Source organism: Mobula hypostoma, chromosome 24, assembly GCF_963921235.1.
Source record: "Mobula hypostoma chromosome 24, sMobHyp1.1, whole genome shotgun sequence".
Taxonomy (NCBI): domain Eukaryota; kingdom Metazoa; phylum Chordata; class Chondrichthyes; order Myliobatiformes; family Myliobatidae; genus Mobula; species Mobula hypostoma.
This window is the reverse complement of record NC_086120.1, coordinates 2,473,770-2,493,350: the sequence shown is the minus strand read 5'-3', so window position 1 is coordinate 2,493,350 and position 19,581 is coordinate 2,473,770. Positions and strand designations below refer to the sequence as shown.

The window sequence follows — 19,581 nt, the reverse complement described above, 5'->3', positions numbered from 1 at the left end:
TTTAAATGAATTTGGCTAAGGTGTATGTAAACTTCCGACTTCAACTGTATAGGCAAATAATTGCATTCTGATAGTTTTGCCAAATCTATTGGCATGATGATGCCCAAATATTTGAAAGACTCTGTTTGCCATGCCAAGAGATATCTACTTTCAATTTCTCTTGATGGGCTATAGTTATATGAAAGTAATTGGGTATTATCTATGTTAATCTTGTATCCTGATAATTGACCATATTGTTCAAAGGATTGCATCAATTTAGGAAAAGAGTATGTTGGCTGCCCTAGATACATCAAAATGTCATCCACGTAACAGGCCAATTTATGCTCGGTCCCTTTAATAGTAATTTCCCTGATATCTTTGTTTTGTCTGATGTATTGAGCTAATTTTTCCAGATATAATGCGAAGAGTAGCGGTGACCATGCACAACCCTGTCTCGAGTCCCTTTCTAGGGTAAAACTATTTGATAAATATCCATTGATTTTAATCCTAGTAGTGGGATTGTCATATAGTGCCTGTATAGTTTTAATAATTGTGTCATGTAAACCAAATCTATGTAAAACTCTGTAAAGAAAATTCCAATTAACCGAATCAAATGCCTTTCAGCGTCCACTCTTATCACTGTTGCTTTAATTTTATTTTCTTGTATATGATCCATAATATGTGGTGTCCTTCGTATATTGTCTTGTGTCTAGCGTTGTTGTATGAAACCTGTCTGATCATTATGTATCAGTATGGGTAGAAACTCTTCTAATCATTTGGCCATGATGGAGGTAAATAATCTATAATCTACATTAAGAACAGATATTGGTCTAAATGACCCACATTCCATTTTATCCTTGCCTTCTTTCGGTGTAGCTGAGATTATCACCTCCTTCCAGTTGGGTGGCATTTGCGCCTTTCTTAGAGCCCAGTTCAGTGTGGGGAGTAAAACAGGAATTAACTCATTTGTAAATTATTTGTACCACTCTGCTGTATATCCATCTGATCCTGGTGACTGACTTAATTTAAGCCTACTAATTGCAGTTTTTAGTTCAGCTTCAGTTATGTCAGCAGTCATCGTTCTATTTTGTTCTTCATTTAAAGTGGGTAACTCTAGAGAATTCAGGTAGGTGTCAATTTGGGTTATGCTTCCCCCTGGAACTTTGGAATATAGAGTTTTGTAAAACATTTCAAAAGCTTCCTGAATTTCACTTAGCTTATTTTTTTTTTATCACTTTTGTTCTTGGATCCCTAATTCTATGAATTGTATTTTCTGCTATCTTTTTTTTTTCAGTTTCCACGCCAGTATTTTCATAGATTTAGATCCACTTTCACAGTGTTTGTGTTTCAAAAACATTACATTTTTCCTGATTTCTTGTGTAGCCAAACTATTGATTTCATTCCTAATTTTTAAAATTTCCTCTAGTGTATCCTGTGCCAAACTCAATTTGTGTTTCTTTTATAGTTCCTTCAGCTTGTTTTGTAATTCCTCTAATGTTTTATTCCTTATTTTTATCACTGTAAGTTTCCCTCTTAAGACAGCCTTCAGAGTATCCCATCGAATGGGAGGTGAAACCTCTCCATTATCATTGAATTTTAAGTAAAGACCAATTTCCTTTTAAATTTGGTCCTTAAAATAGGAATCATTGAGTAGACTTGAATTTAGTTTCCAAATAGTATTCTTTGGTTGCAGGTCAAAATCAACAGATAAATATATAGGTGCATGGTCACTTACATCTATTGTCCCAATTCCACAGGTGATTATTTTGTTTTTATCTTTTCCAAATGTTATGAAATAGTCTATTTTTGTATATATGGAATGGGGGGCAGAATAATGAGTGTAATCCCTTCTGTTGGGGAAAAGATCTCTCCATATATCAATTAGACCAACATCCTCAAAAAGCGTGTGAACTTTCTTATGTAATGACTTTGTTTCATGGGGTTTTCAAGGAAAATATTTTCACTTAAAATAACCATATAACAATTACAGCATGGAAACAGGCCATCTCGACCCTTCTAGTCCATGCTGAACTCTTACTCTCACCTAGTCCCACCGACCTGCACTCAGCCCATAACCCTCCATTCCTTTCCTGTCCATATACCTGTACAATTTAACTTTAAGTGACAACATCGAACCTGCCTCAACCACTTCTGCTGGAAGCTCATTCCACACAGCTACCACTCTCTGAGTAAAGAAGTTCTCCCTCATGCTTCCCCTAAACTTTTGCCCTTTAACTCTCAACTCATGTCCTCTTGTTTGAATGTCCCCCACTCAATGGAAAAAGCCTATCCACGTCAACTCTATCAATCCCCATCATAATTTTAAACACCTCTATCAAGTCCCCCCTCAACCTTCTACGCTGTAAAGAATAAAGACCTAACTTGTTCAACCTTTCTCTGTAACTTAGGAGATGAAACCCAGGCAACATTTTAGTAAACCTCCTCTGTACTCTCTCAATTTTATTGACATCTTTCCTATAATTCAGTGACCAGAACTGTACACAATACTCCAAATTTGGCCTTAACAATGCCTTATACAATTTCAACATTACATCCCAACTCCTGTATTCAATGCTCTGATTAATAAAGGCCAGCATACCAAAAGCTTTCTTCACCACCCTATCCACATGTGATTCCACCTTCAGGGAACTATGCACCATTATTCCTAGATTCCTCTGATCTACAGCATTCTCCAATGCCCTACCATTTACCATGTATGTCCTATTTTGATTAGTCCTACCAAAATGTAGCACCTCACATTTTTCAGCATTAAACTCCATCTGCCATCTTTCAGCCCACTCTTCTAACTGGCCTAAATCTCTCGGCAAGCTTTGAAAACCTACTTCATTATCCACAACGCCACCTATCTTAGTATCATCTGCATACTTACTAATCCAATTTACCACCCCATCATCCAAATCATTAATATATATGATTAACAATATTGGACCCAGTACAGATCCCTGAGGCACACCGCTACACACCGTCCTCCAATCTGACACACAGTTATCCACCACTACTCTCTGGCGTCTCCCATCCAGCCACTGCTGAATCCATTTTACTACTTCGATATTAATGCCTAATGATTGAACCTTCCATGTGGAAACTTGTCAAAGGCCTTACTAAAGTCCATATAGACAACATCCACCGCTTTACCCTCGTCAACTTTCTTAGTAACCTCATCAAAAAATTCAATAAGATTTGTCAAGCATGACCTTCCACGCACAAATCCATGTTGACTGTTCCTAATCAGACTCTGTCTATCCAGATAATTATATATACCATCTCTAAGAATACTTTCCATCAATTTACCCACCACTGACATCAAACTCACAGGCCGATAATTGCTAGGTTTACTCTTCGAACCTTTTTAAACAATGGAACCATATGAGCAATACGCCAATCCTCGTTTCTAATGACATTTGAAATATTTCTGTCAGAGCCCCTGCTATTTCCACACTAACTTCCCTCAAGCTCCTAGGGAATATTTTGTCCGGACCCGGAGACTTATTCACTTTTATATTGCTTAAAAGCGCAAGTACTTCCTCTTCTTTAATCATCATACTTTCCATAACTACTCTTCTTGTTTCCTTTATTTTACACAATTCAATATCCTCCTCCTTAGTGAATACCGAAGAAAAGAAATTGTTCAAAATCTCCCCCATCTCTTTTGGCTCCGCACATAGCCGTCCACTCTGATTCTCTAAGGGACCAATTTTATCCCTCACTATCCTTTTGCTATTAATATAACTGTAGAAACCCTTTGGATTTATTTTCACCTTACTTGCCAAAGCAGCCTCGAATCTTCTTTTAGCTTTTCTAATTTCTTTCTTAAGATTCTTTTTACATTCTTTATATTCCTCGAGCACCTCATTAACTCCAATCTGCCTATATTTATTGAAGATCCCTCTCTTTTTCCAAACCGAGTTTCCAATATCCCTTGAAAACCATGGCTCTTTCAAACTTTTAACCTTTCCTTTCAACCTAACAGGAACATAAAGATCCTGTACCCTCAAAATTTCACCTTTAAATGACCCCCATTTCTCTATTACATCCTTCCCATAAAACAAATTGTCCCAATCCACTCCTTCTAAATCCTTTTGCATCTCCTCAAAGTTAGCCTTTCTCCAATCAAAACTCTCAACCCTGGGTCCAGTCCTATCCTTCTCCATAATTATATTGAAACTAATGGTATTGTGATCACTGGACCCGAAGTGCTCCCCAACACATACCGCCGTCACCTGACCTATCTCATTCCCTAACAGGAGATCCAACACTGCCCCTTCTCTAGTTGGTACCTCTATGTATTGCTGCAAAAATCTATCTTGCACACATTTGACAAACTCCAAACCATTACAGAATGGGCTTTCCAGTCTATGTGTGGAAAATTTAAAATCTCCCACAATCACAGCCTTGTGCTTACTACAAATATCTGCTATCTCCTTACAAATTTGCTCCTCCAGTTCTCGGTCCCCATTAGGTGGTCTATTATACACCCCTATAAGCGTCACAACACCTTTCCCATTCCTCAATTCCACCCAAATAGCCTCCCTAGACAAGTCCACTAATCTATCCTGCCAGAGCACAGCTGTTATATCTTCTCTGACAAGCAATGCAACACCTCCCCCCTTGCCCCTCCTATTCTATCACACCTGAAGCAACAAAATTCAATGACCGCCTAAAACAAGCAACACACATCAAAGTTGCTGGTGAACGCAGCAGGGCGCCTAAAACATTTTGCTTGGAAGAGTGCTGGAGCTCAAAGCACTCCACCATCGTATTTCTGAATGGACATTGAACCCATGTACACTACCTCACTTTTTCGCTCTCTTTTTACACTACTTAATTTAAATTTTTATATATGTACAATATTTCTTATTGTAATTTATAGTTTTTATTATGTATTACAATGTACTGCTGCTGCAAGACAACGAATTTCACAGCATATGCTGGTGATACTGAACCTGATTGAGATTCTGAGAAAATGGGAACAGGAATACAGTGGGTTTAGAGTGGAGAATGGACTTGGATGAGTGCCTGATGTGTTGTAATGTTTAGGTCAGTTAGGATCACTACTTTATTTTAAGAATATGAAATGTCAGAATAATGGTAGAGAGAATGACTTATTTCAACTTTTACTTCTTTCATCACTTTCCCAGTGGGTCAGAAGTTTACATACACTTTGTTAGTATTTGGTAAGCATTCCCTTTAAATTGTTTAACTTCGGTCAAACGTTTTGAGTAGCCTTCCACAAGCTTCTCACAGTAAGTTGATGGAATTTTGTTCCATTCCTCCAGACAGAACTAGTGTAACTGAGTCAGGTTTGTAGGCCTCCTTGCTCGCACATGCTTTTTCAGTTCTGCCCACAAGTTTCTATCGGATTGAGGTCAGGGCTTTGTGATGGCCACTCCAATACCTTGACTTTGTTGTCCTTAAGCAATTTTGCCACAACGTTGGAGGTATGCTTGTGATCATTGTCCATTTGGAAGACCCAGTTGTCACCGAGCTTTAACTTCCTGGCTGATGTCTTGAGATGTTGCTTCAATATATCCACTTAATTTTCCTTCCTCATGATGCCATCTATTTTGTGAAGTGCACCAGTCCCTCCTGCAGCAAAGCACCCCCACAACATGATGCTGCCACCCCCATGCTTCACGGTTGGGATGGTGTTCTTCAGCTTGTAAGCCTCTCCCTTTTTCCTCCAAACATAATGATAGTCATTATGGCCAAACAGTTCAATTTTTGTTTCATCAGACCAGAGGACATTTCTCCAAAACGTACAATCTTTGTCCCCATGTGCACTTGCAAACTGTAGTCTGGCTTTTTTTATGGTGGTTTTGGAGCAGTGGCTCCTTCCTTGCTGAGCAGCCTTTCAGGTTATGTCGATATAGGACTCGTTTTACCATGGATGTAGATACTTGTCTACCTGTTTCCTCCAGCATCTTCACAAGGTCCTTTGCTGTTGTTCTGGGATTGATTTGTACTTTTCGCGCCAAAGTACGTTCATCTCTAGGAGACAGAATGCGTCTCCTTCCTGAGCGGTATGACGGCTGCGTGGTCCCACGGTGTTTATACTCGTGTACTATTGTTTGTGCAGATGAACGTGGCACCTCAGGCATTTGGAAATTGCTCCCAGGGATGAACCAGACTTGACATCATTTTCTGACCTCAATCTGATAGAAAATTTGTGGGCAGAACTGAAAAAAACGTGTGCGAGCAAGGAGGCCTACAAATCTGACTCAGTAACACCAGTTCTGTCTGGAGGAATGGAACAAAATTCCACCAACTTATTGTGAGAATCTTGTGGAAGGCTACCCAAAATGTTTGACCCAAGTTAAACAATTTAAAGGCAATGCTACCAAATACTAACAAAGTGTATGTAAACTTCTGACTCACTGGGATTGATGAAAGAAATAAAAGCTGAAATAAATCATTCTCTCTACTATTATTCTGATATTTCACGTTCTTAATATAAAGTAGTGATCCTAACTGACCTAAGACAGGGAATGTTTTCTAGGAGTAAATGTCAGGAATTGTGAAAAACTGAGTTTAAATGTATTTGGCTAAGGTGTATGTAAACTTCTGACTTCAACTGTATGTCAGATCTTCCATTCTAGTTTATGTATGAGAGTTCAAATTTGTCAGCTTTGGAGGGGGGACATCTTTAACATGGAGGGTGAAATGTGCATCCCTGCTTCTGAAACTGCAAGTCACATCTTTCTTTGAGATAATTATGGGGAATCTGTGTGTCTGCTTGGCTCCTCCTCATGCAAATTCCATGTTTACATTTGCTCTGTGAATGCAGTGTGATCAGCGATTCAGTTCAATTTCAAACCAAAGCAGCTAATATGCAATGATTGAATAATTAGGTCATCATTAAAGTATACCCATATTAACAGTGTGAACTTAATTTTCCTATTATATTCTCCTCACTTTGCAGGTATTCATGACAGCAACACACTCCCATGGATCACCTTTTGCTCCAATTGAAGCTTTCATCTGCCCTATCATCTTTGGGAATGCGTGTGGTACCTACGGTGACCATGACCGTGTTTGTTCTCGTGATAATACACATAGCTGCCCCCCTTGCAATTTGTCTCCCTACGCGGCCAAGACAAAGGAAGAACTTAATGAAGGGACAAGGAAGAAGAAGTGCAAAAAGACCGAATAAGCGATGTAACTGCCAAGATTTATCAAAGTGTGCTGAAAGTGCAATTTTTGGGACTTAGTGTGATCTGGAAACTGTTACTATGAGGAATATCAACATTATTGTACCCATACAGTCTACTAGGGTTTGCATTTGAGCTTGTCTGTCTCATTAAATGGAAAAAATGTGAATGAATGGTACTTGGCCTGTCCTTCCCAGGATTTCTCTACTGGCACTGAAAAAGAATATGTTTCCCAGTTTCACATCCCACCTCGAAAAGATAGACACCTTTGTCATTTTCTTAAGGCCATGTGGATATAGAATGGGAAGCAAATGGAAATATTCATCTGAATAGTCTGCCAAAATTACCAAGGTGTATGGTAGGAACTTTGTAAAGATAAATGCCTTATTTGCATCCAGCTAACATTGTACCAGACCAGAGAGTCTCATTTTATCACTGTATGCCCAAGTCAAAATGGATTGCTATTTTCTAGTATTGGTACCTAATAGGTTTTGGACTGAAGAGGCAAAAGCAAACTAGACGGGTGATAAATCTCTGCTGGCGGTGGTGGGGAATAGTCTCTGATAATTAGAGTAGCTGCATTGTCCTCATCCAGACACAGAGGAAAAGGCAGCCGGTACAGATAATGGAAATGTAAAAATCAGCTGGAAGTTAACAGTTCAAAGTTTCTATTAACAATACAGAGGAATGATGTATGCATGTTTTAAGCATTAATCTACTGATATCTAGGATGACAGGTGAACTGCACCACAGATATCTGAAGTGTCACAAAAGGAAATTTCAAAATTTTAGTTAAATTTAGGTCATTTTGCCAATTTTAACAGCAATACATTCTGTCTCTGTGATTATAATTTCTTCATACATTTTACACACACACATCCATAATTTTCAGATAAATGTACAAAGTAATTTATTATCGCCAAAATTACTGTGTAAGAATTTGTATTATACTTCTGGTCTTCCAAATGACTTAATGTAATAAAGTTTAAATATAAGCGACACAGCTGACTGTTGACTTATCAATACACTGAAAATGAGCAGACAGATCTGCGGGTTCTCTGGTTGGTGAATTCAAAAAAATTACAGCTCCCTTTTCACTATTGATGCAGCTACTGCATGAACATATTATTTCCAGGTTTCCTTTCCAATTAGCATGATTAGAGAGCAAGTGAAAAGTGGGGATTTGAGGAGGGAGGGAAGGAGCAGAGGTGAGGAGGAAATTTCAAGGCCAAATGCAACTTGTGGGATAATGGGTCAAGGTATGCAATCTAGAGCAGTGAAGATGAGGAAATTGCCTAGCAACATCTGGTTTTGGACTAGTCAGAGCTTAAATTATTATTATTGTTATTCTCCTCAAAGCTGCAAACACCGATAGTACCATAATTAGGATCCAAAAACATTTTACATACGTGGTATTAAGGTAGATACGAACTAATAATAGAATTCCTTGTAACATTTTAACAGTAGCCTTAACTTTCTTTCCAGGAGAGACTGAGACATGAAGCAACATTTAGGGGAAATGGAATTCAAGATGAAGGGAAAATAGGGAATCTAAGGGAAGAGGAAAAGTGGTAGTGTTAGGTGGAATGCTATGTGTGACCCATAGGACTTCTAAGCGATACTTCTGAAATCTTCATTAGAGATGTTACCTTTGAAAATTGGGGCAATGGTTGAAACATGGGGTATTATCAGGATGTCCTGACCAAATAGGTTCAGTAACGATATACGTAATTTTAACTCACTTGTTTAAAACTACAACTAAAATTTTCATTTTTGTGGATCCCTGGATCAGCTGCATTATCCAGGAGAGTTAGAACGTATGGGGCATAGACCCAACAAGATTCAGCAACTTCTTCCTGGAAGTCAGGCTGGCAGCAACAGGAAGTAGAAGTCTGATAGCAGCAACAAAATGGTGGAGCTGGTGCTGTCCCTGTAAATCATGGCAGAGGTGTGTCCCATGGTGCAGGTCATTCAATAAGGGTCATGGGATTAATGGAACATTCAACTTCACACTGTTCTCTGAAACCTACTGCAGCATATCACTCTTTACACCACCATAATATTTTACCAAATGATTGAAAATCCACCTTTCCTGGTGTGGTAGTCCTGTTCCCGGGCCTTTTCCTAGGACCACCCCAGTGACCAATGGACTGGTGCCCAATTAACCTTTTAGAATTCATAACATTACAGAAGCCCTCACCAGCTATCTTATCCTGAATCGTTCTGATCACCATCTACCATCAATTCTCTGATCACTCGGACCGTGATCGCTCAACTCTGAATGTCTGTTCAACTCCAACCCTACTGACACTTGACTCAAATTCCTTGACTGCCTGACACCTCAATCCCCGACTCATTGGTCACCCACACCAATTACCAATCTTCTGACCACCACACCATATGAAGAGAGGTCCCAATCTTTATCCCATTTCCAAAATGCTATCTTCTAGTAGCTGAACATTTCACCACTAGGCTTCATCAGTCTTTTTATGTGGTATTCTATACTTCCAGACTAAAATTAAACTGCAGTGCAGTGGCCACCATACAAACCATTCCCTCGAGAACTTAACTGATTCATCCTTCCACTTGTAGGCCCAATTTGAGCTTCTATTCACAATCCTTTCCCAGTACCTACTTGGTCTCAGTGCCAGACCCCTTGAATTTCCCTTCACCTGTTTCACAAAATACAAAGCAAAAGTTCATAGAAACATAGAAAATCCACAGCACAATACAGGCCCTTAATGATGACAGAGGATAGCAAAAGTTTTTTTTTCCAGATATATAAAGAGTAAAAGAGAGGCAAGAGTGGATATTACACCACTGGAAAATAATGCTGTAGAGGTAGTAATGGGGTGGACAAAGAAATGGCAGATGAACTCAACAAGTGTCCTGTGTCAGACTTCACAACAGAAGACACCAGCAACAATGCCAGAAATTTGAGTTCCAGGAAAAGTGAGTGTAGCTGCTATTACTAAGAAGAAGGTGCTTGGTAAGCTAGATATTACCTAGGGTTATCCATAGCCCTCTATTTTTCTAAGCTCCATGACCCTATCGTATCTGCCTCCACCACTGTCACCGGCAACCCAATTTCACACATTAACTGCTCTCTGCGTAAAAAAACTTGCCCCTGACATCTCCTCTGTACCTACTTCCAAGCACCTTAAAACTGTGCCCTCTCGTGCTAGCCATTTCAGCCCTGTGAAAAAGTCTCTGACTATCCACACGATCAATCCCTCTCATCATCTTGTACACCTCTATCAGGTCATCTCTCATCCTCCGCTGCTCCAAAGAGAAAAGGCCAAGTTCACTCAACCTATTCTCATAAGGCATGCTCCCCAATCCAGGCAACATCCTTGTAAATTCAAAGCATTGTTCTCACACAACATTCCTTTACATTCAAGAAGGAGAATACGGTATGTAGAAAGACTAGAGAGGGTCAGAGGAACAACAGTAGGCCATCATTCACCAGGATTCTCACATCTTCAGAGAAGGCAATGATATTTATCTGAGTCAGTCTTGTCACATGTAACGTGTGCCGGGGCAGCAAGTGAAAGCTGATTGTTAATCATGTGATAGTCTTTTAAGAGATGGCTGTAACGATTGCACCTGATGTACACCATGGCAGGAACTGTGGAAACTTGCAACAGCAAAAAGTGCTGAAACCAAGGAGCAGAATATAAAGGCCTTAAAGGAGGTGATAATGATAGATTGAGGAACCATAGATGACAACAAACAGACAATTAAAGAACAGGAACGTAGTTTATAACAAATACGTATCATTTTCAGGAATAAAATCCTAACAAGTGATACAACTGTAACTAACATGATACGTTAAAAATCATATCAAATCAAAGGTAAATTGATATAAGGTTGGGATTGAGGACATTTTAGAATTCAAAGTAAAACCAAGGGATTGAGAAAGGAAAACAGAGTCCAGTGGGTAAAATATTTGGAGAATAGATGGATGGAATCAGGATGGGGAGGGGAATGTTCATGTGTGATGGAGTCTGGAGCAGGTTTTAAGAGAGCAGCCAAAAATGGAGGAGACTTGGGTGGGGGATGAAGGTGTGGGGGGGGGGGTGGTAGAGAAATACCAAAGAGAAGGATTGCCTGAAATTAAAAATTCAAATATTCCTCAGTGCCCCAAAACTTAACCATTATCTCCATTTTTATTAGATTCCAGCACTTGTCGCCTTTGTTCCTTCTTACGTAAATGTGAGGAATGTGAAGGAATGTTGTGTGAGGACAATGACATCTCCAGCAGATGTCTCCACCTTCACACTCTCCACATCCCTCTTGGTTCCATTAGCCTTTTGTCTGCTTCCACCTGCCTCTGGTTGTAAGTAATGTTCTATTATTCCAATTAATAGGTGATTCACAACCCTATTTAAAAATTTGGGACAAAAGATACAATGATTAAAACCTTCACTTATTAATTTTGGCCTGATCTGATTAATTCTTGTGTTTTCTTTTTCTCTCACTCTCTCTCTCTCATTCTCGCTTGGCCATGGCATCAAAGGTAACGGGGAGAAAGTTAGGGAGTGGGGCTGAGGAGGGGAAAAAAGGATCAGACATGATTAAATGGTGGAGCAGACTCAATGGGCCAAATGGCCTAATTCTGATGTGTTTAATCCAAGGTTCTTTCAGAGGTCAGGAAAGAGGCACAAACCTTGTTGCTTCATGATTATTTTATTAAGCATTACTAAGACAAAGACAATTAGAAAATGCACAATAACAGGAGCAGAAGCTTGGAGTAGAAGAAGGCAGAACAAAGACTACCTTCATGGTCTGCTATTTCATAAACAGATAAGGAACATTCTATTCAAATTTTCAGATAAGAGTCAGTCTAGAAAGCTGCTATTCAAATAATGCAGCACCAAAGAAGCTTCCAGAACTTTCCAGAATCATACAGATGTAACCAGTAGGGGACAGACTGAACAACTGTATATATATACTGTGGCCATTAGGGAATATGCTAAACTGTTCCATGTATATATACTTAAAATACCAGCAGACAATTAATTGTTAAACTGCAAGGAAAATAATAATTATGTCTAATCTAAGAACTAAACAGTCTGATCCAACAAGGGATTCCCTTTAGAAGGCTGAATTTGAAGGCAGAATACAGAACTAATAGCAGGATTTTTAGTAGTGTGGAGGAACAGACGGATCTTGGGGTTCACGTTCATAGATCCCTCAAAGTTGCTGCACGAGTTGATAGGGCTACGGTGTTTGGCTTTTATGAGGCAGGGGACTGAGGTCAACAGCCGCGAGGGAATGTTGCAGTTCTACACATGGTGAGACCACACGAGGAATGTCGTGTTCAGTTCTGGTTGCCTCATTATAGGAAGGATGTGGAAGCTTTAGAGAGGATGCAGAGGATTCACCAGGATGTTGCCCAGATAGGAGAGCATGTCTTATCAGGGTAGGCTGAGCACGTTAGGGCTTTTCTCTTTGCAGCAAAGGACTATAACAGGTGACTTGATAGAGGCGTTGAAGGTGATGAAGCAGATATTTAGTGGATAGCCAGAAACTTTTTCCCAGAGTGGAAATGGAAAATATGAGGAAACATAATTTTAAAGTGACTGGTGCTAGTTATAGTGTGGGCCGAGGATATAACTTTTATAGAACATAAAAGGGCCTGTACTGTACAGCACAGTACAGGCCCTTTGGCCCACAATGTTGTGCCAACCCTTAAACCCTGCCTCCCATATAACACCCCACCTTAAATTCCTCCATATATCTGTCCAGTAGACTCTTAAATTTCACTAGTGTACTTGCCTCCACCACTGACTCAGGCAGTGCATTCCACGCACCAACTACTCTCTGAGTAAAAATCCTTCCTCTAATATCCCTCTTGAACTTCCCACCCCTTACCTTAAAGCCATGTCCTCTTGTATTGAACAGAGGTGTCCTGGGGAAGAGGCGCTGGCTATCCACTCTATCTATTCCTCTTAATATCTTGTATACCTCTATCATGTCTCCTCTCATCCTCCTTCTCTCCAAAGAGTAAAGCCCTAGCTCCCTTAATCTCTGATCATAATGCATACTCTCTAAACCAGGCAGCATCCTGGTAAATCTCCTCTGTACTCTTTCCAATGCTTCCACATCCTTTCTATAGCGAGGCAACCAGAACTGGACATAGTACTCCAAGTGTGGCCTAACCAGAGTTTTACAGAGGTGCATCATTATCTCACGACTCTTAAACTCCATCCCTCGACTTATGAAAACTAACACCCCATAAGCTTTCTTAACTACTCTATCTACCTGTGAGGCAATTTTCAGTGATCTATGGACATATACCCCGAGATCCCTCTGCTCCTCCACACTACCAAGTATCCTGCCATTTACTTTGTACTCTGCCTTGGAGTTTGTCCTTCCAAAGTGTACCACCTCACACTTCTCCGGGTTGAACTCCATCTGCCACTTCTTAGCCCACTTCTGCATCCTATCAATGTCTCTCTGCAATCTTCGACAATCCTCTACACTATCCACAACACCACCAACCTTTGTGTCGTCTGCAAACTTGCCAACCCACCCTTCCACTCCCACATCCAGGTCGTTAATAAAAATCAAGAAAAGTAGAGGTCCCAGAACCGATCCTTGTGGGACACCACTAGTCACAATCCTCCAATCCGAATGTACTCCCTCCACCACCACCCTCTGCCTTCTGCAGGCAAGCCAATTCTGAATCCACCTGGCTAATCTTCCCTGGATCCCATGCCTTCTGACTTTCTGAATAAGCCTACTGTGTGGAACCTTGTCAAATGCCTTACTAAAATCCATGTAGATCACATCCACTGCACTACGCTCATCTATATGCCTGGTCACCTCCTCAAAGAACTCTATCAGGCTTGTTAGACACGATCTGCCCTTCGCAAAGCCATGCTGACTGTCCCTGATCAGACCATGATTCTCTAAATGCCCATAGATCCTATCTCTAAGAATCTTTTCCAACAGCTTTCCCACCACAGACGTAAGACTCACTGGTCTATAATTATCCGGGCTATCCCTACTACCTTTTTGAACAAGGGGACAACATTCGCCACCCTCCAATCCTCCGGTACCATTCCCGTGGACAACGAGGACATAAAGATCCTAGCCAGAGGCTCAGCAATCTCTTCCCTCACCTCGTGGAGCAGCCTGGGGAATATTCGATCAGACCCCGGGGATTTATCCGTCCTAATGTATTTTAACAACTCCAACACCTCATCTCCTTAATATCAACATGCTCCAGAACATCAACCTCACTCATATTGTCCTTACCATCATCAAGTTCCCCCTCATTGGTGAACACCGAAGAGAAGTATTCATTGAGGACCTCACACACTTCCACAGCCTCCAGGCGCATCTTCCCACCTTTATCTCTAATCGGTCCTACCTTCACTCCTGTCATCCTTTTTTTCTTCATATAATTGAAGAATGCCTTGGGGTTTTCCTTTACCTTACTCACCAAGGCTTCTCATGCCCCCTTCTTGCTCTTCTCAGCCCCTTCTTAAGCTCCTTTCTTACTACCCTATATTCCTCAATAGACCCATCTGATCCTTGCTTCCTAAACCTCATGTATGCTGCCTTCTTCCACCTGACTAGATTTTCCACCTCACTTGTTACCCATGGTTCCTTCACCCTACCATTCTTTATCTTCCTCACTGGGACAAACTTATCCCTAACATCCTGCAAGAGATCCCTAAACATCGCCCACATGTCCATAGTACATTTCCCTGCAAAAACATCATCCCAATTCACACTCGCAAGTTCTAGCCTTATAGCCTCATAATTTGCCCTTCCCCAATTAAAAATTTTCCTGTCCTCTCTGATTCTATCCTTTTCCATGATAATGCTAAAGGCCAGGGAGCGGTGGTCACTGTCCCCCAGATGCTCACCCACTGAGAGATCTGTGACTTTACCTGGTTCATTATCTAATACTAGATCTAGTATGGCAGTTCCCCCTAGTCGGCCTGTCCACATACTGTGACAGGAATCTGTCCTGAACACGCTTAACAAACTCTGCCCCAACTAAACCCTTGGAACTAATCAGGTGCCAATCAATATTAGGGAAGTTAAAGTCACCCATGATAACAACCCTGTTATTTTTGCTCCTTTCCAAAATCTGCCTCCCAATCTGCTCCTCTGTATCTCTGCTGCTACCAGGGGGCCTATAGAATACTCCCAATAGATTAACTGCTCCCTTCCTGTTCCTGACTTCCACCCATACTGACTCAAAAGAGGATCCTGCTACATTACCCACCCTTTCTGTAGCTGTAATAGTATCCCTGACCAGTAATGCCACCCCTCCTCCTCTCCCCCCCCCATCCCTTTTAAAGCCCTGAAATCCAGGAATATTGAGAATCCATTCCCGCTTCTGTTACACAGGGAGTGGTGGATGCGTGGAACACCCTGCTGGGGTGGTGGTAGAGGCAGATACGTATAAGGCATTTGAGAAACTCTTAGATAGGCACATGGAAGATGGAAAAATGGAGGGCTATGTCAGAGCAATTGATCTTCGAGTAGAATGAAAGATTGCCATATTATGGGCCAAAGGGCCTGTAATGTTCTGAAATATTCTATTTTCTAAGTAAATAACATGCGCTGACTCTTAACAATTAACTCTTAACAGTCTGATCCAACATTCCCCCTCCCCTGATTCTAAATCACATGCAGTCATTACATTTGAAAATTCACTGATAGTAAAGCTTGCAATACCTGGGTTAAATATAAAATAACCATAACATTTCCCTTTTGACACGCCTTTTCTATTTCCTGTTGTATTCTGTAGTCCACATTCCAGCTACTGTTTGGATATATAATCTTGTTTATGTATATATATATATATAGATCAACTGATGATCCCTGGTGATAGCACAGGACAGTTAACATCTTAGTCCATGTGTATTTTGTAACTCTCTCTCTCTCTCTCTCTCTCTCTCTATATATATATATATATATATAGTTTAATTGAGCATTCTTGTTCATTCAAATAATTAATTACAGATTATATGTAAAAATACAAATACATATGTGATATGTGCACATCTCGCTAAAAGTAAAGATGAAGCCAGACCCATATCGGACTCCTCGCGTCTTTCTTTGAATTAATTTAATGTTTCGAAGTTACAAACATAATATTGGTGACAAGCTATTTTTAAAACAAATCTGAGATGGCTATCTACCTGTTAAAGCAGAGTGAGACATTTGAACAAAACAAAATGCTGCAAGGAACAATTAAATCTAAAAAAAAGCAGCCAGCATGTGGAGAGATGGTCGAGTTTAAAACAAAACCAGCCAGGACATGTTCTTCTGAAGGGAAGACATGATCAAGTTTTTTTTTAAAAGGCCGTAAACGGAAGAATTCAGCGTTCATACACAATGAGTAATTGGATCATGTATACTGAACTATTGGAACAGTATTTTGAAGCAAGTGAAACAGGCAATGAGAAATCAGTGCCAATTTTGCTAAGAGCATTGAGTTTAAGGGTATACAGTTTACTTCAAAGTTTGACCTCTCCAACTAAACCATCAGAAATGATCTTTGCTACTATTGTAAAAATGATGCAGGAACAGTTAGAACTGAAGCCATTGTTAAATGCAGAAAGCTTTAGGTCCACAAGTGGAATCAAAAGAAAGGGAGCCCCCTTCAGTCTACATGGCTGAATTGAAGAGATTTTCTGAGCGTTGTCATTTCCGTAATAGATAGATAGATACTTTATTGATCCCAAAGGAAATTATGTGCCACTGTAGCATTACATGATGCACTATGGGATCATTAAACCTTCAAAGAAAGCATTAAAAATGGCTCCTAGATGAAGCATAGCTTATATTTAAAAGAGAAGTGGAAATCGCCATTTCAATGGAAACCGCAGACAGAGACACGATTGATTTGCAGTCAGGAATGAAAGTGAGTGTGAATAAAATTGCAGCATCTAATGAGAAACCAGTTTGACCAAACAAATTGTGTAACCATTGTGGCAGGCAGATTTAAAGGTGAAACTTGTAGAAAATGCAATGAAGTAGGACATATACATAGTCTGCACAGGGACAAAAAAATGGTAAGAGGTCTAGTTGCAGCTTTGAAAAGAGCACAGATCTGTATGCTGTTGATGAAAGATCTGATAATGATGAGAGTGACACAGGACTGTGTAGTGTTGAAATTTACAGAGTGAAAATTAACAATAGACAAACAATATGGCTTATGCCAGAAATATACAGCAGATTAATTAAAATGGATTTGGACACTCATTCTACTGTTCCAGCCATTCCCCAAAATGAGTTTGAATGGCATTTCAAAGATACTAAACTGAAGCCTGCAGATATCTTTTTTTAATTAATATCCAATTAAGAACTTATACTGGAGAAAAGATAACTCCTGTGGAAATGACACCCATAACAGTGAAATACAACAACCACCAAGCCACATTGGGCTTGTGTGTGGTAAAAACAGAAGGACAAGTATTGTAATGGCGTGATTGGCTGAGACAACTACAACTTGATTGGAGATCCTGTCCTGTGGGTGATGTGGCTTATTCTGATTGTTGAAAGTCACTTTGTTATGATTGGTTCGTTTAGAAACTGCAGTTGCTTTTCCCATTGGTTAGATGCCTGGCGTCTAGTTTGAGGTATCCTGGGTAAAAATAGCACATGGAAGGGGCTTGCTCTCTCTCTTCCTTTGCTTAAGGCAAGCTCTTGGGAAGGTATGCTCTGCGTGTGCTTTTAACTAAGTACGTTTGTTGAATGTATGTTGGTTGAATACATACATTTGTAGTTTCTGTAACTTGGGGAACATGAATGTTTGGTTGATTTTTACTGTTTGTAAATAAATGATTAATATACTTATTTGCAGTCAGTGTTTTTTGTCTCACTTGCCAGACCTGTGAACTTGATTCAATTTTATATTTTGGTGCTGCGAGCAAGATTTGGCTATTCCAGCAGAAGTGCATTTCTTTAAAAGGTTATTTAAAAGAGAGGAGCTCCCATTTGAGAGATACAGAGTCCCAGGGTGGGTAGGTAATAGTGAGGGCCATGGAAGTCTCGCTAACTTACTGCTGGGTTATGGGATGCTGGTAGATTGGTCAGACTAATTACATTTCACTGGGGTTGAAATGGAGCATCACGTTATTTCCATACTTGGGTTTTCCCAGGAGAAAGGCAAGCTGGTGGTAAGCTTTCTGGCTGTTTGCAGTAATTGTAAGGCATCAGTATAAAACGATAACATCTCTTAAGAATGAGCTTGAGGACCTTAGTCAGTGCTGTATGTTTCTGAGGGAGTCACTACTGATGGCTCAGAGTAGGGGTGCAAAGTTGGAGGGTAAGAATGTAGAGATAGCTTGTCAGCTATTGAAGCTACAGCACTTGATGCTGCGTGCTGAGCTGGTTGGCAGCTCAGCCCTGTTGAGGTTTGAGCCGTGATGAGTCAGGGTGATGATCCCATTGTGGGGCTGGGGGATGGCATTCTCTGGCTGGATGATGAAAGTGAGGAAGAGAGGAAATGAGAAAGTGTAGACCTCTTGGTTTCTTCCTCGAAATAGTCATCCTCTCCCTTGTGTATCTGAAATAGTACAGACTAGGCTAGTGATTACGTGTTCCCATGCCCGCTGTGGCTTCTTCCTCGGTGGGAAAGGGGGAGAAGGATCAGCAATGTGTGGGGTGAGGAGTAATAGGCTTCTTTGAGACAACAGAGCTCAGAGATTTCTCTGCTAAGGAATTAGGGAGTCTAGGGAACAGATACAGACAAGAGCCTGTGAAGCCTTTGGCTTCATGGTTATTGAGGATATGGGATAAGGGGAGTATGGGAGTGAGGCCATATCATAGAGAGACAGGTGATTAGGGAGCCTATCGTCCCAACACATGATCAATAATGCCTTGAGAATGCTGCTTGTGTAGGGGAATGGAACTGGTGGAAATGTACATAATTCACAATCACTGACATGGAGCTGGGGTTTCGCTTTAAGAGGCTGCTCTGATGTGATGATGTTATTATGAAAAAGATTATTTAGCACACTTATGTTGTGTAGGTTTTGGATTTCAATAAAATGTGTTACGGGTTTCGTTAAACATAAAATGCCTCACTTACTTTTATTTGCATAAACCTACGTAGGTGACCCTGATGCACTAGGATGATTCCGGAGTTATTGAACATGTTGGCCAACACAGTTGCTTTGAAATTGCTGGAGCTTTGGGAGCAAAATGATGCTGTTTGGTCTGTACAAGCCGAGGCACAATTAGCACGGCAGGAAATCACCACCGACAACAGCAGATAGTTTTCTGTAGTAGCATCACTGGGAAACTCCACGGCTGCAAGAGTAGTGAGTCTTCTTGATCGCCTGCCTGAACAGGATAAATACCAATCGCTGAAAACTCATCTTCTACAGACTGATCCAACAAACAGTTGCTCTCCTTGCCTGGGCTCAGTAATGTTAAACCTCTGGAGCCTATGGAT

The 19,581-nt window shown here is 40.5% G+C and overlaps 1 protein-coding gene across 1 annotated transcript in view; it reads left to right on the top strand.

The window, feature by feature from the left end:
• tmem38a (transmembrane protein 38A) overlaps positions 1-8,143 on the top strand; it is a 48,867-nt gene extending 40,724 nt beyond the window's left edge. The window contains exon 6 of the mRNA XM_063032413.1: positions 6,920-8,143. Coding sequence (XP_062888483.1) covers positions 6,920-7,150 — 231 coding nt within the window. The 3' untranslated portion in view covers positions 7,151-8,143. The remainder of the gene's footprint in view (positions 1-6,919) is intronic.
• Positions 8,144-19,581: the final 11,438 nt, after the last annotated feature.